The sequence below is a fragment of the Malaclemys terrapin genome, chromosome 1 (assembly GCF_027887155.1).
Source record: "Malaclemys terrapin pileata isolate rMalTer1 chromosome 1, rMalTer1.hap1, whole genome shotgun sequence".
Taxonomy (NCBI): domain Eukaryota; kingdom Metazoa; phylum Chordata; order Testudines; family Emydidae; genus Malaclemys; species Malaclemys terrapin.
The window spans coordinates 92,248,640-92,271,651 of record NC_071505.1 but is presented as its reverse complement, the minus strand read 5'-3'; the positions used below and the strand labels follow the sequence as shown (position 1 = coordinate 92,271,651).

Below are 23,012 nucleotides of genomic sequence, written 5' to 3'. Positions count from 1 at the left end.
CTGCAAAAATCCTAACTCAACAGGCAAGTGACACTCTAACTGGAGGGCTGGGAACAGCAAACCCAGTCTTGCAAGAATGGCCAAGTATGGCAAAATGTTGAGCTTGGGACAAGACTGAAAGTCATATTGGGAGCACAGACCAACACTCACCCACACACCTATCTAGGAAAGCCTCTGAAGTCTCTAGGACAAGCCCAACTGTGCAGCCCGTTTCTTTTGCTGTGTTGTGGTGATAAGATTCGGCACCATGGTGCATGTTGGGAATGGGAAATGAGTTGATTACCATTGGGAAAGTTTGGTTTCTTTGAGCACATTCCACATGCTCCCTGTTTCTGATGTGAGTCCTGGGTTCTCTCTTTCTCTGCTGGGAGTTCCCGGTGTGTCATCCTTCAGTCCTGGGGCTGGGCAGAGATGGTGAAGGTGCATGCAAAAAATGCTCTTATTGTAGGGATGGGAGGAAAGAGCAGTGCATGGTGCTGCCTCTACAATTGTTCCATATTAATTTGGGTGGGAAATGGCTACCATGGGGAGGAGGGGATGCCTCCTGTCTGTAGCAGGAGATGCTGCAACAATATTGGCCTCATCTGAGGAGAAGACTGTTCCCGCTAGGGGAAGAGATCCAAAACCAAGCCTCATAGGGCAAGAGAGTCCCAATAGAGGAGGGCCAAGGACACTCTGGGAGAGGCCAGTTCTATACCCCATCATTCAGGAGCAACGTTATATAAGAAGTGGACTGTTGGTAGAATAATACAACTTGTCACAAGATTGGAGCCTGGGCCCTTTGAGACAAATCTTCCATGAGTCATATTTGATACAGAGCAGAAATACTTGTAAGAGAAAAGTATACCAAAAAAAAAAAAAAATGAGTCCTGTGTCTCTGAGTTTGACTCACTCTGACACTTCCAGACAGGGACAATTGACATGCAAAGTTGGATCCAGTCACACTGACCTTTTAGGCTGACTAAGGTGCAGGCATGACCAAAGGGGCATTTGAAATGCTAGGTACTGAGAAAGGAAATTGGGAAGCTGTACCCAACTGCCCAGCTTGAGATTCTTGGTCCAAACCAAAGGGCACAGACTAAGGAGTCCTTTCCTGTTAGGTGTGTTGCTTGCAGCCCAATGAACACCTGGGAAACAAAGACCTAATAAATGGAGACAAGAAATTACTCGGCGGCATTAGGTGACATATGCACTGGCTGGATCCTGAAACCCTGGTACCCAGTAACTGAATCCCCACCCCAGTCCAGTTGCACATTGGAGTATATTAATGGCTCTTCTCTTGCACCTCACTTTCTAGGACAGAGGTGGTGGGAGCCTGGACAGGAAGGATGGGCTTCATCGCCTCAGAGACCATGGAGAAGGAAGTGCAGCATCCATGTACCGGAGACAAACCGAACCATCATTTCAACAATCACAGGTAGGTGGTTTGCATTATATGCCCCTGTCATCTACCTGATCCCTTCTCTCAAGGAAACCACTATAGAGGCTAGGAGGTTTACTATTCTCTGGGAGAGGTCAGGAGGAGGAACAGTGTATTATACCTGATGTGATGTCGCACATCCCTGTGACTTTCGAAGATGTTTCCGTGGCGTGTGCTCCATTCCTGTATGCCCCAGCCACTTGAGTTCAACTTTGGGGAGTGAATATATTGAGAGGGATACTGGGGATTCCTGATAACTTGAACCTACCCTCAGGTGTCTCTCTTATTCAGGCTCTACTTTCTGGGGTCCTGATGGCTCTTCCACTGAATTCCATACTGGTATCATGGTTTCATATCCCAGCGTTGCATTTCTTGCTCTTTTTGGTTCGCGTTGTGGGGGAGATTCATAAGAATTGTGTCTGACCTCTCCTGTCTCCTCCTCCTCAGCAAACACTATGGGTCCAAGCCCTGTATGACTTTGAGGCATTGGAGTGTGATGAGCTAGGATTCCGCAGTGGAGACATCGTAGAAGTCCTGGACAACTCTAACCCGTGTTGGTGGAAAGGGCGCCTGCGTGGCAAATTGGGTCTCTTCCCTTCCAACTATGTTACACCAGTGACCCGGTGATTCTGCAGCATTCCAAGATGCGTTGGGATGGAGTTGCTCTGGCGTGTCGGGGGCAGAGAGAGCATCTTCCATGCAACCAGAACATACCACGTTTTTATTACAATAATAATTTATTGGCAGCTGATCCATTGATTAGTTAATATTAAAGGGATCTCTGGAGAGCGGTGGGGGTTTTCTCTCCTTTTACACTCCAGCGTTAGAGGGAGCAAGAATCCTGGATCGTCCATGAGGTCTTGCTGGATCCTGCCTGCACTGCCATCATTTTGGCAAAATGTTGCTAACTCAGACTTTGCTAAATTAGATAAGTCACATGGGAACCCACCTCAAGCAAGCCAGGTTTCAGCTTGTAGGCAGCCCCACTTCCTCCAACATCTGAGCAATACCTTTTGGACCTTGCGACATGCCATCTAGCAGAGGAAGGGATATGGTCCTGTAAACTGGTGTACAGAGCAATCCAATGTGGAACCAATATGTGGGGGGAGAGAGAAACCAAGTTCTTTGCAGCTTCTTATAGACCTGCCCTCATGCTCTCCTGCCCATACCACATGTACTCCTGTCCACTGTCCAAGCTGCCTTCCAAGATATGCTGCACTTTCCATTAAACAGTCCTGTAAGGGGGCCTGGCTTTTCAGACAAACCAATAGTCACCAGCTGGAAATATGGTGGAAGTCACCAATAGTTTTGTTAAATTGGATTTTTTTTTGTGGTATGTTGCTGCCTAAAAATCTTCCTCCTATATTTTTGGGAATCTGGAATCCCTGTTTATATAACCTTGAGTTGCTGGTAACATGCATCATCCACCTCTGTGTATCTATGTGAACACACACACACAAACGAATATACATACACACACTCTCCTGCAAAGGTATTTGATCATTGCGGGGTGGGCAGAAGACAACCATATATGGCTGTGTAGCACCGTGCTGTCTTTAGAAATTGTCCCAATTTCACATCCCTGATTTTCCACCCGCCCCTCTCATGGCCTCCAGCTTCCCCATACCTAGCTTCTTTTTCACCTCTCCTGAGTATCCATCTCTTGGGTCTCTTGTTATGAATATTACTATAGTGTCAGAAGCAATCTCTAGCTAGCACTATTTTGATGCCAGATTCCAGGCAGGGCTACTACTCTACTTGTGGGAATGCAGTGAATAAAGTTGCAATCAAGAACAGTCTCCTCTATATACCTGTTTCCTTTGAACTAAATAAGGTAAATGCCCAACACATTGGAAACAAGATTGAAATTTTAAAAAAGGAGAGAGTTGTACAAATCACCAATTGTGATATAAATTAATTGCAAATACACATTTAAAATGATCAAAATCTTGAGCGAGAGCATTGAGTAACTGCTACTCATGCAAGTTGAAATTTAGCAAGCTGCCTGAATAAAATAGTTTCCTACCATGTTTAAGACCTCAGGAGTCAGCAAGGAAGTGCTGATTTCAGTTTATTTGGCATGAAAGAAAACACAAACCAGACCCATCAGTAAAAATGGACTTGATAAAGGATAAAACCAATGGGGGAAAAAAGAAAAGAGGAGCCAGGCTGAATGCCATCTAATGACATGGCATAAATACCATTGTCACAAGATGTGCAACATTTGCTGTTCTTGAGCAGTAAGGAGCTTTTCTGGAATGCTTGAGGGAACTGGAACAAATGAAGTACAGTTTAAAAAATATAAATATAAAGAAGAATATTGCTTATAAAGGCAGGAATAGGTATTGAGACTTAACAGGAATTTGGTCAGGGGCATCATTTAGGTAGGGTGGGGAGATGGGGGAGGGAGAGTTGAAATGTGTGAGCAGTTACCATGTGTGAACAACTCAGACACCAGATCCAGAGACCAGCTCTGCTCTCTGAAACCTTTGGTGTTTGGAGCCCCATGGGCAACCTGAAGCCTCCACTCCCCAACCTACGCAGCCCAGCTGCAGGGACCCACCTGTCTGACTGCAGCTCTGCTCCAACCTCATCCGCTGCCACACTCCATTGCCACTGACTGGCCCCAGCACTTGGGGCCAGAAGCTGTGACTTGCAAATTTGTGGCCAGAAGTATAGGTTGCTAGGGAATCAATGAAGCAGGTGATCTGACATGGATCTTCTGTCTCACGTGTGACAAGTGGAAAGTGCTCAGTTTAATGGATGTAGGCAGGACTCCTCTGTTGTGGGCATGGTGAGACGGCTGGCTCAGGGTACCGTGGCTGAGAGGAGCCCAATCACCTCCATAAACAAAGCCAACATTTCCCTTGCACCCTGCAGATTATAGGGCATGACTGGTCCCAGCCCCCCTGTGCTGCACTGCAATGCTCCAGCCCAGTAGTGGATTGGGGGCTGATGTCTTCTACTACAGAGTGTCAGCTTTTCCAGGAAAAGGACAATGAGGTCTCTCCCATCTGTGAAGGGGACAATCTAATTATGGATTTTTACATTTTATCCAAGAGTTTCAAGGGAACTAAGCAGTCCCTTGACCCCCACTGAAAGTTGCCCCCTCCCCTACTGAAATCTGAAATGAAGCCCCTGAATTTGGTTACCCAGGTTTAGAACAATGAGTTTCCGGAAACAGCAGGACAAGGTGGGTGAGGTAATATCTTTTATTGGACCAACTTCTGTTGGTGAGAGAGACAAGCTTTATCCAGTAAAAGAGATTACTTCACTCACCTTGTATCTCTAATATCCTGGGACTGATATAGCTACAACACTGCAGGAAACAGAGGGACATGCTAAAATCTGTTGAGTGAAATTCAGCTGTGGTACAAATGGTTGCATTTCCGTTTTCCTCAATTACCTTGTGCTATATCTGGGCTGGCTTTGGTCCTGGTGGTTCTATATGGGCTAGATTCTGACACCCCTATGCAGAGTAATCCTTTCTCTTTGAGCAGCCCCCTAGAAAATCAATGGGACTGTTCATAGAGTGAGGTATCCTGTTCAATGGAAGGGTGTCAGAATCTAACTCTAAGTGACTCCACAGCTTCACAAGGTAGGGCCACCCAGAGGATTCAGGGGGCCTGGAGTCTTTGGCGGCAGGGGGCCCCCGCTGCCAAACTGCCGCCGAAGACCCAGAGCGGAAGAAGCTCAGGGGGCCCGGGCCCTGCGAGACTTTTCCGGGGCCCCCAGAGCGAGTGAAGGACCCTGCTCCAGGGGCCCTGAAAAACTCTCGTGGGGGCCCCCTGCAGGGCCCAGGGCCTGGGGCAAATTACCCCACTTGCCCCCCCGCTTCCACCGTGGCCCTGTCACAAGGTTCTTTTTAAGACAAGGAGTGGATTTGGAAGAGGGAAGGTTTAAGATCAAGAAAGAGAAAAGAACAAGGCAGAGGAAGATAAAAGAAAAAAATCAAAGACCAATAAAAGTAAGGAAGCAATTTCAGATTTGGAACTGCCTGAAGAGGATAAAATGGTTCTCTCAGATTTATCTCCACCATGTTGTATTATTTTTCAATTAATTGTTGTGTTTACATTTACTTTTAAAATTTAAACTGAGGTTTTTTTCCCCTTTGCTCAGCCTCCTAAAGACTGTGTAGGTAATGAAGAAGTGGTTGCAAACAAATTAGATTGAGGATCATGTGCTTAGCACTCAAATAGCACTTTACATAGTTAAAGTCCCTTTACAAAGATTAACTAATTAATACTGGGCGGTAAATTGGAAGCACTCCAGGGTCAAGTGATTTCTTGTGTAAGAGAAACTCCACGTGTTTTTTAAATTGATGTTTCAAGAAATAATATGTAAGGCAATGAAATCAAAGGGATTATGCACATGCATGTCTTAGAATCTCATATGCTACATCTTCCTGGTGTTTGTCAATATTTTATAAACTAATAATCCAGGAATACAGTCTGGATGATATCCTACTGTGAAGCTGAAAGAGGGGGAAAAAATCCAGTTAAGTATTTGGTTTAGTATTTTTCACAGGCAAAAATGACAGCATACAAGAAAATAGATTATAAACAAGAACAGGAGCAGTGAAAGTGCGTGGAAAAGCAAGACCATTTTTTAAGCAAATGATACTGAAGAAGCTGGATTGCATTTGGAGGGATAACAGAAGTGCAAGTTATTAAGCATAGCTCAGCTGGGTTCACTTTGATGGCTGAACTAGCTTTTTGTCCTCAGTATGGTGAAAATCCATATTTTATTTACAATGTCTCAGTGGTTAATAAGAATGAGTAAACACAATACATGAAAAGCTTTAACACAAAAACCAGAACACAGTGTTCTGTGTTACAGAGAGAGAGAGTGTGTGCGGGTGTGTGTGTGTGTGTGTACACGTACACACACATAACCGATTCACTCACAATATAATGCATTAGAAACAACAGAATACAGATGGTTACATTCTGGCAGCTGCTAGAGGAAGGGCGCACAGGGAGACTGTGCTTGCCATTGCCCCTAGAGTCACCTGTGCAGAATGCCAGGACTAACTCGTCCTAAGTGTAACCTCTGAGAGGTGTACCATGGGCTTAAGTGACCAGATCTCCCTTCCCCCCCCCCCCCCAGTATACAGTGGTGCTGTAGCCATGTTGGTCCCAAGGTATTAGAGAGACAAGGTGGGGGAGTAATATCTTTTATTGGACCAACTTTTGTTGGTGAGAGACAAGCTTTCAAGCTTAGACAGAGCTCTTCTTCAGGTCTGGGAAATGTACTCAGAGGGTATGTCTACACTGCTATTAAACACCCGTGCCTGGCGCATCTCAGCTGCCTCAGGTTTGCAGGGCTCGGGCTATGGGGCTGTTTAATTGCGGCATAGAAGTTCAGGCTCTAGCAGGAGCCCAGGTTCTGGGACCCTACCCCTGTGTGGATTGTGAAGGGGTTTAATTTGCATGAAGCATGAAAGAAGTCACTTGCAGAAGCAGAACTGACAGTAGGAAAAGGTTGTGGACTTAGTTGTCAGCTATGGGCCTGGAGAGAAACAGACAAATGGGTAAAAAATGTGCACTGACCTAAGTGCAGAAGAGAGATTCAAAGCACATTTTATATTTTCATCAGTGGTTCTCAAACTTTTGTACTGGTGACCCCTTTCACATAGCAAGCTTCTGAGTGCGACCCCCCCCTTATAAATTAAAAACACTTATTTATATATTTAACACCATTATAAATGCTGGAGGCAAAGTGGGGTTTGGGGTGGAGGCTGACCACTTGCAACCCCCCACATAATAACCTCACGACTCCCTGAGGTGTCCCGACCCCCAGTTTGAGAACCCCTGGTTTTCATTGTGCAAACAAAAGCCACTCGGCTGACGTAGCATGTGCTAGTATGAAAATGGAAAATTTCACAAATGGCAGGAGGCTAAGGACGTTGGCTGGAAATGCAAACAGAAGAGCAGCCTGGGTAATAAAGGGGATGTCTCGAAAAGAAGGAGAAACCAAAAAAAATTATGCAAAAAACAAAGTAACTTAAAAGCAAAAATAAAAGATATCCAAATATCTAACAGAGACTACAGTCAAACACATCACTGGCATAAGCAGGTGGAACTCCACCACAGTCTATGAAGACGTGGCCACAGTGAATTTGGCCCTGCAAATGAAAGTGAAGACAACTCTGTGAAGAAAGCGGTTCAGAACAGATGAGTTAGCTGTACATTTGAAGCATGTAAAACAGTAAGAACATTCTGAACTCATAACTGAAGTTCAAAGCCCTATTTAAAAAGCACTTCTAAGAAGATTTTCAATGAACCAGCCAAAGACAAATACAGTTTAAAAAAAAATAGACACCTGCCTGATTGCTCTAAAGGTTGTTCAGCCGGTGTATATTCTATGTCTATACTGTAGTGAATGTCTCTGACTCAGGCAAGCTCTTTGGAGTAGGGATCATGCCACCCTCTCTGTTTGTCTTTGCTCGAATATTTACAAGTAATTATAAATGGTGAGAACTAGTCCATGGTAATGGAATTGGAAATGAACCTTGGCATGAGCTAATGTTTTTAGACGTTGCAGTACTGATTAGGCTATGCAATGTTGAATTAGAAGCAGAACATAATTCAACAATTTTGTACATGAAAACTGGATAAAAACCACAAATAAAATCACTTTGGCATAGACTCCTGAGGCCAGATTCTCCACTGCTGTGTGAGCCTTGTGCAGTCATTTTCACTAGTGCAAAGTGGATATAAAGTGCTGCAGCTGGTTGCTTCTTACACCCACTTTGCGCTTGTTTATATCGGTATACCATAGGGTGACATTTTGGTGCCAGCTGTTTTCCGGTCATCGATGAACAAAGTCTACTAGTGCAACACTATGTCAATGACGTAACAATGACTAGGACAAATGAAGAACACTACCAGAATTTGAGGGATGGCTCAAAACATTTAGATGTATAGGAATAACATTTGAGAAGTCCAAGGATTTTGCTTAATAAAACTCTTCACTGATGATGTTGAATTTGCTGTAAATGCTGAATCAAAGAATCCACCCAACATCTCAGCAGTAGAAGCTGTGGTGAAAACTTGTCCATTAAAACACAAATATGAAAGAGCTACAGTCATTTCTTTTACTGGAATTCACTACAAGAAAAAGAACTATTTCTAGCATGTTCACACTGGTAAATCTCCTGAAGAAGCTATTATCAAAGAATGTTACCTAGGAGGTAAATTCAACATGCCCAAAAGTTTTCAGAAGAATTAATTAATAGCCAGAAATTTCTTGATGTCCTGTGACGCAGCTAAATTAGTAACTCTTGCTGTTGATGTGGCTTCTTTTGAGTTGGGTGCAGCTATCGTTTGTGTCAATCGGGTTTGGGAGCACACCAGTGCTAACACATTAAAATCTTTAACATCAGCTGACCAATTACAGCTAGAGCTTCTCCTTTGAACGTGCACAATTTTCGGAGTGCCGATGTTTCATACATACTTATAGAGCAGAAAATGGACACTAGCACTGATCACACACCTCTCTCTGATTTGAGGACAGAAAAAAAAAGATTCTAGTTACAGCACCATCAAGACACAGACATGGGCTGTCCAAGTTGTAGCTACACTAGAAATAAGGCGCACTTTTTTTTTTTTTATCAGTGAGGGAAATTAACCATTGGAACAACTTAGAAACAAGAAACGTGGTGGATTCTGCACTGCTAGGATTATTAAAGCCAGACTGGAAGATGTGCTCTAGTTCCACCACACAGGGCCTTTGTTCTGCGAGAGGTCAGCTGAGATGTGCATAATAGTCCCTGCTGACCTTAAAAACTTCTGAAGCTATCTGCAAATTGCAGCCCTATTAGTGCGATATTAAATAACCCTCGTTAACACAAAATACTCATGCTGGAGTTTGCCCTTAGAGGAATACATTTAAAGCAGTGGCTCTCAAACTTTTGTACTGGTGCCCCCTTTCACATAGCAAGCCTCTGACCCCCCTTTATACATTAAAAACAGATTTTTATATATTTAACACTATTATAAATGCTGGAGGCAAAGCGGGGTTTGGGGTGGTGGCTGACAGCTCGCGACCTCTATGTAATAACCTCACAACCCCCTAAGGGGTCCTGACCCCCAGCTTGAAAACCCCTGATTAAAAGGTAAGTGGCCTAGTTTTTTGAAGTGCTGAGCACCCACAGCTCTAGATGAAGCCATCTCACACCAGGCCCCTTTTATGTAGGTGCCTAACAGTGAATTTACCTGCCCAGCTATAGGCACAACCAGGTTTGAAACGTGGGCATTGTGTCCTGAAGGGCCATTGGGCCAGATCCCCAGTTAGTGTAAACAGGTGTCGCTCTAACTAAGTCAGTGGAGCTATGCTGAGAATCTTGTCTATTGTCCCAGAAAGGCGTCATCTAGTTTGATAAGATCTTCAGGTAAAGAGGCAAAGGGTGTGTGTAGTGCTTTACTCCTCTGTCATTTCAAATAAATTACACACTTTATTTAAAGATCCTTATGCATGTGTGTAGAAGACTGTTTAAAAGGGCCATATCCTGAGTGTTTTACTCTGTCATTACTCAGGCAAAACTGTCCATGCCACCAAAACTCTCATCTAGGCCCTCATCATCTCGTGCCTGGACTATTGTTCCCTCCTCCTCACTAGCTTTGACTTCTGCATCTTTGCTCCCTCAAGTTCATTCAAAATGCTACTGCTACAATCTTTTCCCACCATGGCTGCGCTGGGAAAATGCAGCATATTAGAAAACATGTTAACTAATGTATTTTAAATAATATGATGGTCAACACACCTTAGCACCTAGTGTAGACAGGGATCAGCCATGTTCAAACATGTTAACCATGATTAATTAACTATGGCACATTTTTAACACAACTGACTTTGTCCACACTAAGGGCAAAACTGTGCTGAACATCATGTTAGTTAAAATGTGTGTGTGAACATATTTTCCAATATGATGCATTTTCCTAGCGTAGCCAAGGCCTCGCTGGATCATCACTATGACCACATTAGCCCCCTCTCTGAGTCCCTCCACTGGCTCCCCCTTCACCACTGTTTGAAACAAAAGGGCTTTATGGCCCTTCACAACATAGCCTGACCTACCTCATGTCTCTAGTATCTTAGCACAATGTTGACTTCCATCTGCAACTACCTAGGCATGACCACCTACCAGTCAGCTTCTCCCTCAAACACCTTTGGGCTTTCTTTTACTATTATTATTTGTATTATCATAGCGCTAGGAGCCCTTGTCATAGAATCGTAGAAATGTAGTCCTGGAAGGGACCTTGTGATGGAGTGTATTAAGCACAGAGGCCCCCTGCTGGAGGCCTCCCAGTCCTACCACACCCCGTCCCAGAAAGGGCAGTAGAGGAGAGTCCTCCAAGCTCTTCTTGAGCAGCTGCATGGGAGAGGCTGCCAATTGGAGAGGCTGCAAGGAGCAGCCAATCAGGGCCCAGCAGGCTTATATAAAAGGAGCTGTAGAACCAGAGTCAGTTGCTGCCTGGAGGAGTGTGGATGGTGTTCCTGGCTAGATGAAGGAGCTACAGGACTGTGGACAGAGCAGTTGCTGTCAGGAAGCAGAGAAGGAGCTCCTGGCTGGCTGCTGGGACTGAGAAAAGCAGTTCCTGGCAGGGACCAGGGGAGCAAGAAGGTGATTCTGGCTGACTGCTGGGACTGAAGCAAGAAGAATTCTCAGTTGCCAACAGGGACCCAGGGAGCAGAGAAGGAGCTTCTGGCTAGCTGCTGGGACTGAAACAAGCCGTTGTTCAGAGACTTCAGCCCTATGATAAGGGTGAAGCGTTTGTGAAGGTGCTTGGGCCACAGGGAAGTGGCCCAGGGAATCATAGCAGTGATGCAGTCTAGTTAAAGGAATGCAGCAGTCAGCTGCTATTCGTAGGGTCACTGGGCTGGGACCTGGAGTAGTGGGCGAGCCCCGGTCCCCCCACCAGCCACTAGGGAAGTAGCATAAGCCCCAAAGAATCAGGCCCAGAGAAGAGGTCTGAATTTTAGATGGTGACACCCCACCCTCCCCATGGAAGGGGACCTGAACTGTTTAGTGGCCCAGCTGGAGAGTTGGGGCCAGAAAGGCCCAATGAGGTGAATAGTCTCCAGGGAGGAAGCCCTGGAAGCACGGCCCCATACCAGGGTAAAGGGACTATTTGAAGGCTAGCCCAGAGTGGCTGTGGGGCTGTTAAAGACCGAGCCCGGGGAGGGCTACAAAGACGTTCCAATGGAGGGGGTACTGAGATAGGCCCTTGTTTGACTGTTTACCCAGAAGGGGTTTGTTTGTGTTTCACACACAGATTGTGTGTGACTTGACCAGAGGGCTGAGTTCCTGAAGACCTGCTGCAATCACAGAGAGAGAGTGTATGCACATGCACTTGACCAGGGGGCACTTGTGCAGGTGGGTGCCATCCCGTTACAGACCTCAAAAGCTCATCTAGTTCAGCCCGCTGCACTCAGGCATGGACCAGGATCCGATTGTGATAGACACTGTACAAACACAGGACAAAAAGGGAATTCCTGACCCAAAGAATTTACAAACAAAGTATAAGACAAGCTAGGTATAGACAGGCAGATGGGGGAGCACAAGGAAACAATGAGACAGTATTGGTCAGCATGACAGGCAGCGGTACCAGTGCACCAGCTGCCTAACCATTGCCACGTTTAACCCCCCCCCCCCTCAAAATGTATAAACCCACTACTCTGTCCTCCTTCAAATCCAAGATACCCTTGCTGCGAAATCTACAAAGCCCTTCCAGTTGACCCTGGCTGGGTGTGACTATCCCTCTTTCTTTCTTTCTTTCTTTCCCTGCTCCCTTACTCTACCTCCCCTTGCCTCCCGCTCTTTCTCCCTAACTAGTCACAGACGAAACTAACAAATCTGTGCCAATCATCTCCATGTCATTAGCTGGAGGATTCTCTGTACCTTTAGGTCTTTAAGCCACGATTTGAGGATTTCAATAACTCAGACATAGGTTAGGGGTTTGTTACAGGAGTGGATGGGTGAGATTCTGTGGCCTGCGTTGTGCAGGAGGTCAGACTAGATGATCATAATGGTCCTTCTGACCTTAAAGTCTATGAGTCTATGTTCATTGATGATTCTATTACATCTCTGGGCCCAACTCTTTATCTCAGGGATGGGCAAACTTTTTGGACTGAGGGCCACATCCGGGAATAGAAATTGTACCGCAGGCCATGAATGCTCAGAAAATTGGGGCTGGGGTGTGGGACGGGGGGAGGGCTCTTGTTGGGGGTGTGGCTCTGGGGTGGGGCCAGAAATGAGGAGATCAGGGTGTAGGAGGGGGATAAGGGCTGGGGCAGGGGGATGGGGTACAGGAAAGGATGAAGGCTCTGGCTGGGGGTGCTGGCTGAAGGGTTTGGGGTGCAGGAGGGTGTTCCGGGCTGGGATCGAGGGGTTCGGAGGGTGGGCGGGGGATCAGGGTAGGGGCATGGGGAGGGGCTCAGGGGTGCAGGCTCTGGGCGGCACTTACCTCAAGTTCCCGGAAGCAGCAGCATGTCCCTTCTCTGGCTCCTATGTGGAGGCGTGGCCAGGCAGCTCTCCCTACTGCCCCGTCTGCAGGCACCGCCCCTGCAGCTCCCACTGGAGTGCTGGAGGGGGACCATTCCGCAGCTTCTAGGAGCCACGTGGAGTGGCCCTGACCCTGCGCCCCAGCTGGAGTACCAGAGCGGGGCAAGCCCCAGACCCTGCTCTCTAGCGGGAGTTCAAGGACCAGCTTAAAATGGCTGGCAGGTCGGATCTGGCCTGCAAGCTGTAGTTTGCCCATCCCTGCTTTATCTGTTCTTGTCTGTTAGATTGTGGGGTAGAGATTGTCCTTTCATTTGCATTTGTACACCACCTAGCACAACGGGGCCCCGATCTTGACTGGAACCTTTGGGCACCACCAAAATAGAAATGATTAATAATAATTAATGTCTGTGGTGGGATGACCTGGGGACCCTAAGGCTGCAGGTTTGGCAGAATTGTCTAACATGGCCCTGACATCAATCTATACTTTGTATGAAGTAAACAAAGCATACTGTACTTGGAGACCTGGTACCCTGCAGCATTGCCCCCACTCCCAGAAACCCCCAAGAACTCCAGACAGTAATACAATGCTGACCTAGTTAGCATTATGCTACCCACCCTGAGAGAAGAAGTGGTTCAGGGACAGCAGCCAGGGAGAGCCCATGGGAGGATGACTCATTTGAGAACTTTGTTGCCTTGGTGACTTAGGAAGGCCAGGAAGCTTTGTGACTGCACAAAGCCTCTGGGGATCTCCTGAAAAATTTGCACAGATCTCAGAAGATTTTTCAGATTTAGGGGGCTGATTTACACGTTCTGGGGTGGAAACTGTGTGTGGGGGAAGAAAGGAGCTGTCAGTCTCCTATGTGGGTGTTTTCTGCATAAGGGATTATCTGACCCAAAGTACTTAGGCACAAGTGCCTAACTACCTAAGGATCCAGGCCTGACATCCTAGACCAAGTTAATTATCCATGTCTTCATTTTACTTCCATTGGCTCCCACAGCAATGTTTCTTCCTTGTTCCTTAATGGCTTTGTCAATGCAGTTGCCTAAGGTCAAGGAGGTGTACTATCTTTCCCTGGAGACAGATCAATGCCTAGGACTGGTCAGAAAGGACACTTAATAGTAACTGCAGGGTAGCTGTAGCCAAGTCAGTGTTGTTGCTCGGAACACTTGTCTCTCTCACCAACAGAAGTTGGTCCAATAAAGATATTACCTCACCTCCCGTGTCTCACTTCAAGGTAATTCAATAAAACATTCCAATAGGTTAGTTGCTCTTTCACTTGTGTGTGTGAAAGGCAGGATTTTCCCAACTTTTTGACTAAACCAAGTGTTTGGATTAAACTATAGTGCAAGGCAGATCAACCATGATAATACTGCAAATGCAAAATCAAAAATTATAGATATTGTTGAAAATATTAGGATCTTTTAGTAACACCTCCTTCCTCTGCAAAGTAGCTATCTCTGTGCCTTCTTACACCACAGCCTTAGCATATATAGCTCTGCCCCCTTCCTTCAGGTGCCAGCACTCACATTTATTACCTCCTCTCTCCGCTCAGCATCCACATCTTCTATCACATCCCCTGCCCATCCCAGCTTTCTTAATCAGCCAGCAAGTTACTCTCTCCATGCACATGTCTGGTTTGATTTCCCTCTCAATAACCTGCCTATTGAAGCTGCTAGGCAGGAGATGCCCAGGTTATGTGGGACAGGAAGTAGAAATGCCCTGTATTTTCACTCATCAAGTGGGTGGGAAAAGTTATCAAATGTTACCCCATAAATATTGGAACAGGACTCTGGTTTTACCTGTGTGTTTTTGTTCCTTGACTCTACTGTTGACACGGATTGTGTTCTCAGGCAGCGTGCTGATAGCGTGCTGCTTTTAATGGGAGTAAACTGTAGACGTCCCCTTATTTTAAACTGAGCTGGCGAAGCCATTGTTTTCAACACAGGCTGGTATATGTTCATGTAGGCTGGGGGAGGTGTACTAGAGATAGAGTTCTTGTTTAGGTTTGTGGGTGTGTATTTGTCAGGAATGACGTAACTTCTGTGTATGAGTTCCTCATCTGTAGACTGGGGATAATAATACTTAATTTCCTACCTTGCAAGGATATTGTGAGGACAAATTAATAAACATTTGCACGGAGGGTTGAAGAAGAAATGCACTACATTAGGGCTAACTGTCATTATTTAATATCAGAGAGACAAGGTGAATATTTAATATTGTTGTGGGGGATGTATTTGTTTTGATTTTAGTGTTTGACGTGTGGTACGGGGGTGGCTGTGTTTCTGCAGGTGTGTGTGTGTTACAAGTGTTTGTGGAGCATGGTGGGCAGGGAGAGGGGTTGTTTGTACTGGGAAAGGAGAGAAGGTGAACAGTGAATTTTTAACCTTTCCGTCTTCTGACTTTCAAATACTCCTAGCTGAAGAGAAGGGAAAGAGAGTGAAAAAGAGAGACGAATAATAGGGTAATGGAATGGAAAAGAATAATATAGGATAAGGATTATGAGTTAAAAGAACAAAAACATAAAAACTACAATGGAAAAGGACAAAGAGGAGAATGAGGGGGGAAAAGAAGAAAAGAAACAAAACTTGAGACTCCAGCTGGTAGGGACAGCAGCAGCCAAAGCCGGAGCCTCTGGACATTCATAGAACTTTCTATAGTTTTGACTGGACTTTCACTTCTCTGTGCTTAGCTATTTGCTCCAACCCTCCCCCTCCAACACAGTCTCTTCACCTCAGTGTCACTCCTCTTATCTTCTCTCCTCAGAGCCCTTCTCCCTCCTTGACCCCAGCAGGCCAATCTGGGGCAGCACTTCACTCAGCATGCCCCCCCAGGCATCCCCTGACTAGTCTGTGAAGCATTCTAAGCATACTATTCTGTGTTTGTTCTGAATTGTTTTGTAAGGTGTTTGCTCATTCATATTGGGGTAATCCTTTGGGGGCAGGGAGCTGTTCTTTATCTGGCACAGCTATTGTATAACTTTGCGTGAACCTAAAGCCATAAAAAAAGATTAAAATTATAAAGGTCATCTCAAGTGCACCATTTACTTACCTTTGAAGCGGAAGTAAGTGGAGGTGAATAGGGAAGGGCAGATCAGGTATCACCAAACATGGGTGAGAGAGGCAGGGAATCAGCTGTGTCCAACTTATTCACCAGGATAATGTCTACGAACGTTACCTGGAGCTGGGCAAATAAACAAACCCACACAAATGAGCCATATTCCAGTCAGTTGAATCAAACCCCAGCACTGCACATTCACCCGGAGTAGCTTTGTGACACTGTCACTATCTTGTATTGGACCAGCTTTTGTTGGTGAGAGAGACAAGCTTTCAGCTCTCACCAACAGAAGTTGGTCCAATAGAAGCTATTACCTCACCCACCTTGTTTCTCTAATATCCTGGAACCAACAGGGCTACAACTACATATATCCATTGTGTCACTGTATCAGTCCAGAAATTGTTCTGTGCTCTGAGAGCCCGTTGCTGGAGCCCATCCATTTTCTGTCCTAATTTGTTGTTTAGTGTTGATATACAGTTGATATAGTATTTAAAAAGCTGGTGCCTTCCATTCTAGAGTCACTCGCATTGCATTGCTGGGTGAAAGGATCCCTATGCATCCCTTAGCAGGGCTGCTGTGCGATTAACATTCATGACGTGCTGTTAGTTCCTTGGATGTAAGGTGCTACTGAAGTGCAAAGTGTTAGGTCACTAGTTCTGATCCTTCCCAGACCCCGCTGATAGCTTGTTCAGTTGCCTGCACTAAATGAGTTGTGCAGACTGAGTGCAATTGCCAAAGAGATAGGAGCCTACATCATAAAAACCACCATAACATTCTGCATTAACTGGCCTTCTTGTTGGCAGCTTCAACAGAGTGGCCATCGAGCCATGAAGGCTGAATTCTCGCCTCACTTTTTTCTCTGACCATTCAGGGTCATTTCTAGGGTATTACGGAGGAGTGGTGGGGCCTGTCATAGGGTAAGCTGGCCCTTTAAGAGCGTTGGGTGCTCAGCCTCAGCAGGTGTAGCTACCTCCTGAGGAGAAGGAAATGAGGGGGAGTTACATGACAAGGAGGAGCATGTGACTATACCAGGCCTGCTGGGAGATAAAAGGAAAGGTGCTGGATGTTCTAGAGAAAGACTTTAGGACGGGTGGGAAGGAGTAAGTGAGGTGATCAAGCTGTATATATAAGAAGAGGTCCTGAGAAGGGAAGATAAGGCAAATTGGGTTATAGGGCAGATAGCCCAATTGTTGAGAATCCCAGGGTTAGGAACACACAGAAGGTGGTGGTTTCTCTCATACTATTACCTTGTGAGGTGGTGCAGCCATCCCTGTCAACAGGGGGAAGATAGTGCTGATTGGAGCCCAGGATGGTTGGAAGCTGAACTCAGGAGAAGGGCTACAGACTGTTGTGGGACAAGACAAACTCTGAGAGGAATGGCTATATCTGCTAAGAGTCTGGGGTGGGACAGTTGTTTTTTATGATTAAGACTTTGATTAACTCCAGGAAAAGTGGACTCCAAGCCTTCGGTGGAGGGCTAAGTCACCTCTGCAACCCAGCAATGCTAGGAGCAGCTGGTGGTTCCCCAGGTCAGAGGGGAAACTGAGGCAATGGATGGGCCTGAAGTCAGACTGGGTAAGTTCCTGCTACAGATCCCAAGTATGTGTTAAATGGCAACTGTACCTGTTCTATGTGGAGGGGCAGTCTCCACTGGCTGTCAGTGTGGGATCTGTCACCAGCCCCAAAAATGAAAATCATGAGGAATAAGCTGTCTGAAAGATGTAACCACGAAGAAAGAACTCTCCCTGGGAAAAATTCTTCTTGTTGGACCAGTTTGTCAGTGTTAATGGTCACAGCTAAGATGCTTAGATACCACTGAGTTTGGCACAATTTGGTTCAATCTCTTAATTTGATGCATATTTGAACTCCACCAGCTGAAAAGCTTGGTCACTTTTTAAGACATATCACTTTCTTTAAAGAAAGATAACCAAAAAATCTGTATTAGTTGACATGCAAAGAGAATTTCTGCACAAACAATCACAGGATGAACAGGATACTCCCAAATATATTCAAACGAGAATTTTGAAGGCCGAAGTGGAGAAGGGTTCCATGTGAACAGCAGTTGAACATGGGTCAGTCAGTCCTAAGAGATAGGATACTCCCAAAGTCTCTCAAGTCCATCAGCCCAGAACTCCAAAGGGATTTTGGTTTTCAAAGAGCTCATAACCAGATCTTTCCACCAGTGCTGACCTGGGCTTAAACTGTCATAAGCCATAACCGGTGGGGTTTTATTGTCTCATGAGATCTTGGATGCTAAGCAGGGTTGGGTTGGGTTAGAGTTTTGCTTTTTGTGTATGGAACCATAACATTGGCATAAGGTAAGATGTTCTGGCCACTGAGATCCCACTGTGCTAGCCATGGTGTCTTGTCCAAATTCTAATGACATTTTATTTACTTAAAAATTCCCTTGCAGTTTCTATGGCGGGAGGTTATCCTGCAACCTATCTACCATTTCTATCTACTGTTAAACAGCTGCTGTATTTCCATGCACATATGGCTGCCTTAAGTGATAGTTGAGTGATCCTGATATAGCATTGTATTCCTGTGATGCAGCTTGACGCTCATGAAAGGTGCAACCATCTAAATTAATAAACAGTATTAGCTGTAACCCTTAAGGCCCTATCCCGTGGTTGTGGAGTCTCTGAAACAGGCTTACAGAAAAACTTTAAAACTGTTGCTGCCTTTTCTGTTTGTTTGTTACTCAGGCATGACCTGCACCAACTCCCTAAGGTTTCTATTCGTCTTAGCAGGGGTCCATAGTCTTCTCAGCTGGAGTGAGCAGTGCCTTTGATATGGTGATTGCCCTCATATAAATTGACCAGCTGATTTCTTGTCTTTCAGAATTCCTCTTTGGCACTTTCCCTTTCAAACTAAACAGGTATCTCATGGGCAAAGTCTCTTGACACTGGTCCAATAAACCTGGTATGCCTCACAAAGCTGAAATACACCCCCTTGGCCTCATCTAGATGACAGATAAACAGGTTTAATGCTGATGACTCACAAATCTACCTCTCCACCCACTTGGTCTCAGGCCAAGCCTGTATTTCAGCCTCTCTCTCGAATATCGCCTTTTGAATGGGTCTTTTTTCTTTCCTTAGAAAACATCCCTACATCTGGTATTCTTGATATCACCACCCTCCGGTCTGTTGTCTAGGGTTGTAACCTAAAGTGCACTTTTGACCCCTTCTCCCCACATATCCAGGCCATGTCATATTCTTACTATTTCTTCCTCTGACATTTTGAGGCTCTGACATTTCCTCGCTATCCTGAAAACCAACTTCCACATGTGCCCTGATAATCTCCTGACTTGATTTCTGCAGCCTTGTCCACTCCGGCATCCCCATTGCTCCTCCTTCAGTCCATCCATTAAACATGGTTGCTAAAATTATCTCCCTCACTTAAGTCTGACCCCTTCACTTCTCCTTAGAATACCTCCACTAGACTACCTCCCCTTATCCATCACATAAACATTGGACTTCTGGTCCTTCCCTTTGGGATCCTACATAACTCCACCCTGGTTTATACCTTCAACCTACTCTGAGTGAATCAGCGCAGCCCCTTCTACTCCACTAATGATGCCCCATTCATCCCCTCTTCCCACTCCCATCTCCTTTTCTCTTCCCACTCCCTATGAATGGAATGCCTCCACAACTCCTATTGTCCCAGATTCTATCCTCCCTACAATCAAATATCTCCTAAAGATTGAGTTTTTCAACAGTCAACAACTATATACATATCCCATCAAATAGCATGTATACAAGTAATTACATGATAACAGTCCTCTCTTCCCCAACCCACCCATTGGTTTTGGCTTTCTCTTATCTCCATTTAGACTGTAAGCACTTCAGGGAGGGATTATCCTTAATTTGTTGGTCAAGAACCTAGCACACTTTGTTACATTTAAATCCCTGTAGTGTCTGAGCATCTTCCAAATGTTTTTACAATTATCCTCTCAGCAGCAAGTAAAGCAGGAACATATTCTGATTTTACAGGTGGGGAACTGAGGTACAAAGAGATTAGGCCCAGATTTTCAGTGCAGCAATCCCCTAATGGATCTAGGAGCCTAAATATCACTTTAAAGTGATTTAGGCACTTAAGGGCCTAAATCCCATCAGCTGTCAATGGGATTTAGGCTTCTAAATGCCTAAATCCCTTTAAAGATAAGCTTTAGATGCCTAAATTAGTTAGTTGCAACATTGAGCACAGCAATGCCTAAATATCTTTTTAAAAATTTGGGCCTAAGTGACTTGCCAAAGGTCACCCAGGATGTCTGTGGCAGAGCTGGGAATTGACACAACTCCTAAATCCTTGTCCAATGCCTCAGGACAGATCCATTCTTCTACTGCATACATGGGAGCAGCCAAACAAATGAGCAGGAGGCCCTGCTTCAGCCTTGTTCTCTGCTGGGGACTCTCGCAACTATTTGCTCTCTAATTGTGTTCCTGTTTAACCACAGAATGGGCAACAGCATTTCAGCCTCAGTTCCAAATGATGCACTTACCTTCCTGTTATCTCAGCTCAGGTTCTCCTCTCTATCCCTACTGCTCGGGAGGAGGGAGAGAGAGAGAGAGAAGCCTCATTTTTAATTGGGCTAAAAAGACTGCAAATCCAAGCAGAGCTACAAGAACTGCCTCCGAATTCTTCTTGGGAGAACTCTGGTGGGTGGTTTGCTACTTAGCTACATGGTAGGCAGGGCCTATTTACTATTGCCCTATATTTAGGAAGCTCCTCCCAGCCAAGCCAGGGTTTAGTTCTAGTTTATATTCCTGGTCTGGTTCCAAAATGTTGTTTTCCACCCAGGTCAATAAGCTAACCTTACAAGACACATTGCCTCTAAGTGAAATCCTCCCCCAGTTCCCATTATATTGTTTTAAATCTCCTTCAAACTCCTCCCACATAGTCTTGTTACTCAGGCTTAATTGCTTCACTTTTCTGCAGTGTAATGCAGGTTATGTATTCAATAAAGATATGACACCTTATATTTAGCATTAATTGTAACTCTGTTTGCCCATAGCATATATCTCCCTTGCCAGTCCCTCCTGTGTAATTTCAGTCCCTAAATAGCCTATCTCATGATATATTCTTAGATAAATTTCCCAGTAGTTTTTCCTTGTAGCAATTTATGTCTCAAGTTCTTGTTATAAGACTTTGAGTGCCTGGCTCTATCTATATAATCCTCATTTGCTGCCTTCTCTTTTTTAAATATCTAGTTTCTCTCCTGCCATAAGCAATGATAATCAGTGCCCAAACTGAAACTTTGGATAGAGATTAAGTGAATTTTTAGAAGAAAACTGGATGACTCAAGGGATTAGGGATGTGGTATGGAAATTTTTCATCTCTAGGGAGCCCAGCTCTTCAAGTTATTACCGTATGTCAGCAGCTCTCTAGGCTGAGTTTTGGGAATGGAGAGATTCAGGTCAATTCCCAGTAAGTGAGCAGGTGCCTACATCACTATAGTTATTAAACACTCCCCTTGTTGGTAGTCTTAGAGATCCCAGGGGCTGAATAGGCAATAGAAATTGCTCTTCTTTTTCAATGTGCTCTCCAGGGCAGGGCTGGGGTCCAAAGGCTAGATCAAGAGAAGCTTACATATGCAACTGATAACACTATACTTGTCCTGAGAATAAGGATTTCAATTTGCCAAGCCAGCATGAGATTCACTACAGTCATGGGATCAGCAGGTTGCATTATAGTTGTATCCAAGTTCAGGGCAAACCGGTAGAGCTAGGGAGGAGAGTCTTAAACAAGGTGGTTTGGGGGTGAAGAAGCACCCACCTTCACCACTCTCCCTCCAGCATCCTGGAGAGCTCTAGGAAGCAGAAGGTTAGTTGTGTGGCAATATGGCTTCTGCAGCAGCCTGGAAGATTTTGAACTGGAGGAAGAAGTGCTGTCAAAAGCTTTCTGCCTGCCACACTGCACAGCCCCAGGGAGAAAAATCTGACTGAGTTAGAGAATTGCTTCAGCTAAGTCACAGCCACCTCTGTCCACATGCTCTTTTGCCTTCATAGCCCGGGGGGGGGGGGGGGGGGAGACAGAGCTTTCCATTCCCTCCCTCAGCTGCTGCTGCCATGCAAAGAAAAAATGGGTAGGGGAGTCTTTTGTGCCGGAAACCGAAAAGGACCCCATTATAAGACACACACATACCCCAAGCCCATTTCCTCAGTTGTTCCCAAAGTGGGGTATTCCCATGCAAGGATCAGAACACAATAAGGCATCCTGCTCTTTCCCTCAGCTGCTCCAAGCCCCCCACAAACTTTCCTCTCCAGTCCTGGAGAGGCCACCCTCTATGTCTATCCTGCAGTCACAGGGTCCAATAGCAGCCCAAGCAGACACACGTGAGCTAGCTATACTAAATTTAGCTTGGTTAGTGGAACAGAGAAGCTGTGTCAAGATGAGTTTCAGTGCGGGATGTATAAACCTGCCTGGAACCCTGGATAATTACTTGTGGGGCTTGCTCACACTGCCATGGCTTCACTCTTCCAGGACCTGAGCTAGCCCAGGTAGGTCAGCTCCAACTGCAATCACACTGTCAGTGCAATATAGGTATATGTGATAGGAGAGGGGAGTTGGGCTCTGTCCCCCTTTCATTCAATCCTTAGCCTTTTTTGCTGGCTGCTTCACTTTACAACAGTAAAGGTTGTTTTCATGATGTGGACATTCAACCTACTAGCCACTGGACTGAAAAGCCAAAAAGTCAGTGCTCATAATTTAGTTGGCCCAAGTTTGTTGGGGGTGGGAGATGGAATGTTGGAAGATCTCCCCTCCCCTTTTTTTCCATGACCGCAAAGCCTATTTTACCTTAAATTATCCCCCACACAATATAATCTTTTAGTGTGATAGCTGATGGCTAAAGTTTTTATCACAGTGAAGTGGAAATCTTTAGCACTTCTAATATTTAAGAACTGGATAGTAGAAAAAGTGGCTTTAAAAACCAAGTAAAGCAGGATTTATAAACTATTATAAGATGAAATTGTGATTCTACTGTTGCTTTCATGTGGGAACCTTAACTAAATATAGAGGATTAGCTTGTG

The 23,012-nt window shown here is 45.3% G+C and overlaps 1 protein-coding gene and 1 long non-coding RNA gene across 3 annotated transcripts in view; one reads left to right on the top strand and one right to left on the bottom strand.

The window, feature by feature from the left end:
* GRAP2 (GRB2 related adaptor protein 2) overlaps nt 1-3,214 on the top strand; it is a 40,711-nt gene extending 37,497 nt beyond the window's left edge. For both annotated transcript variants that reach the window (XM_054016229.1, XM_054016228.1), the window contains 2 exons: nt 1,298-1,417; nt 1,868-3,214. In XM_054016229.1, coding sequence (XP_053872204.1) covers nt 1,298-1,417; nt 1,868-2,047 — 300 coding nt within the window. In that variant the 3' untranslated portion in view covers nt 2,048-3,214. The remainder of the gene's footprint in view (nt 1-1,297; nt 1,418-1,867) is intronic.
* LOC128838746 (uncharacterized) overlaps nt 1-16,090 on the bottom strand; it is a 47,774-nt gene extending 31,684 nt beyond the window's left edge. Inside the window, exon 1 of the long non-coding RNA XR_008445258.1 lies at nt 15,976-16,090. This is a non-coding gene — a long non-coding RNA (uncharacterized LOC128838746). The remainder of the gene's footprint in view (nt 1-15,975) is intronic.
* Nucleotides 16,091-23,012: the final 6,922 nt, after the last annotated feature.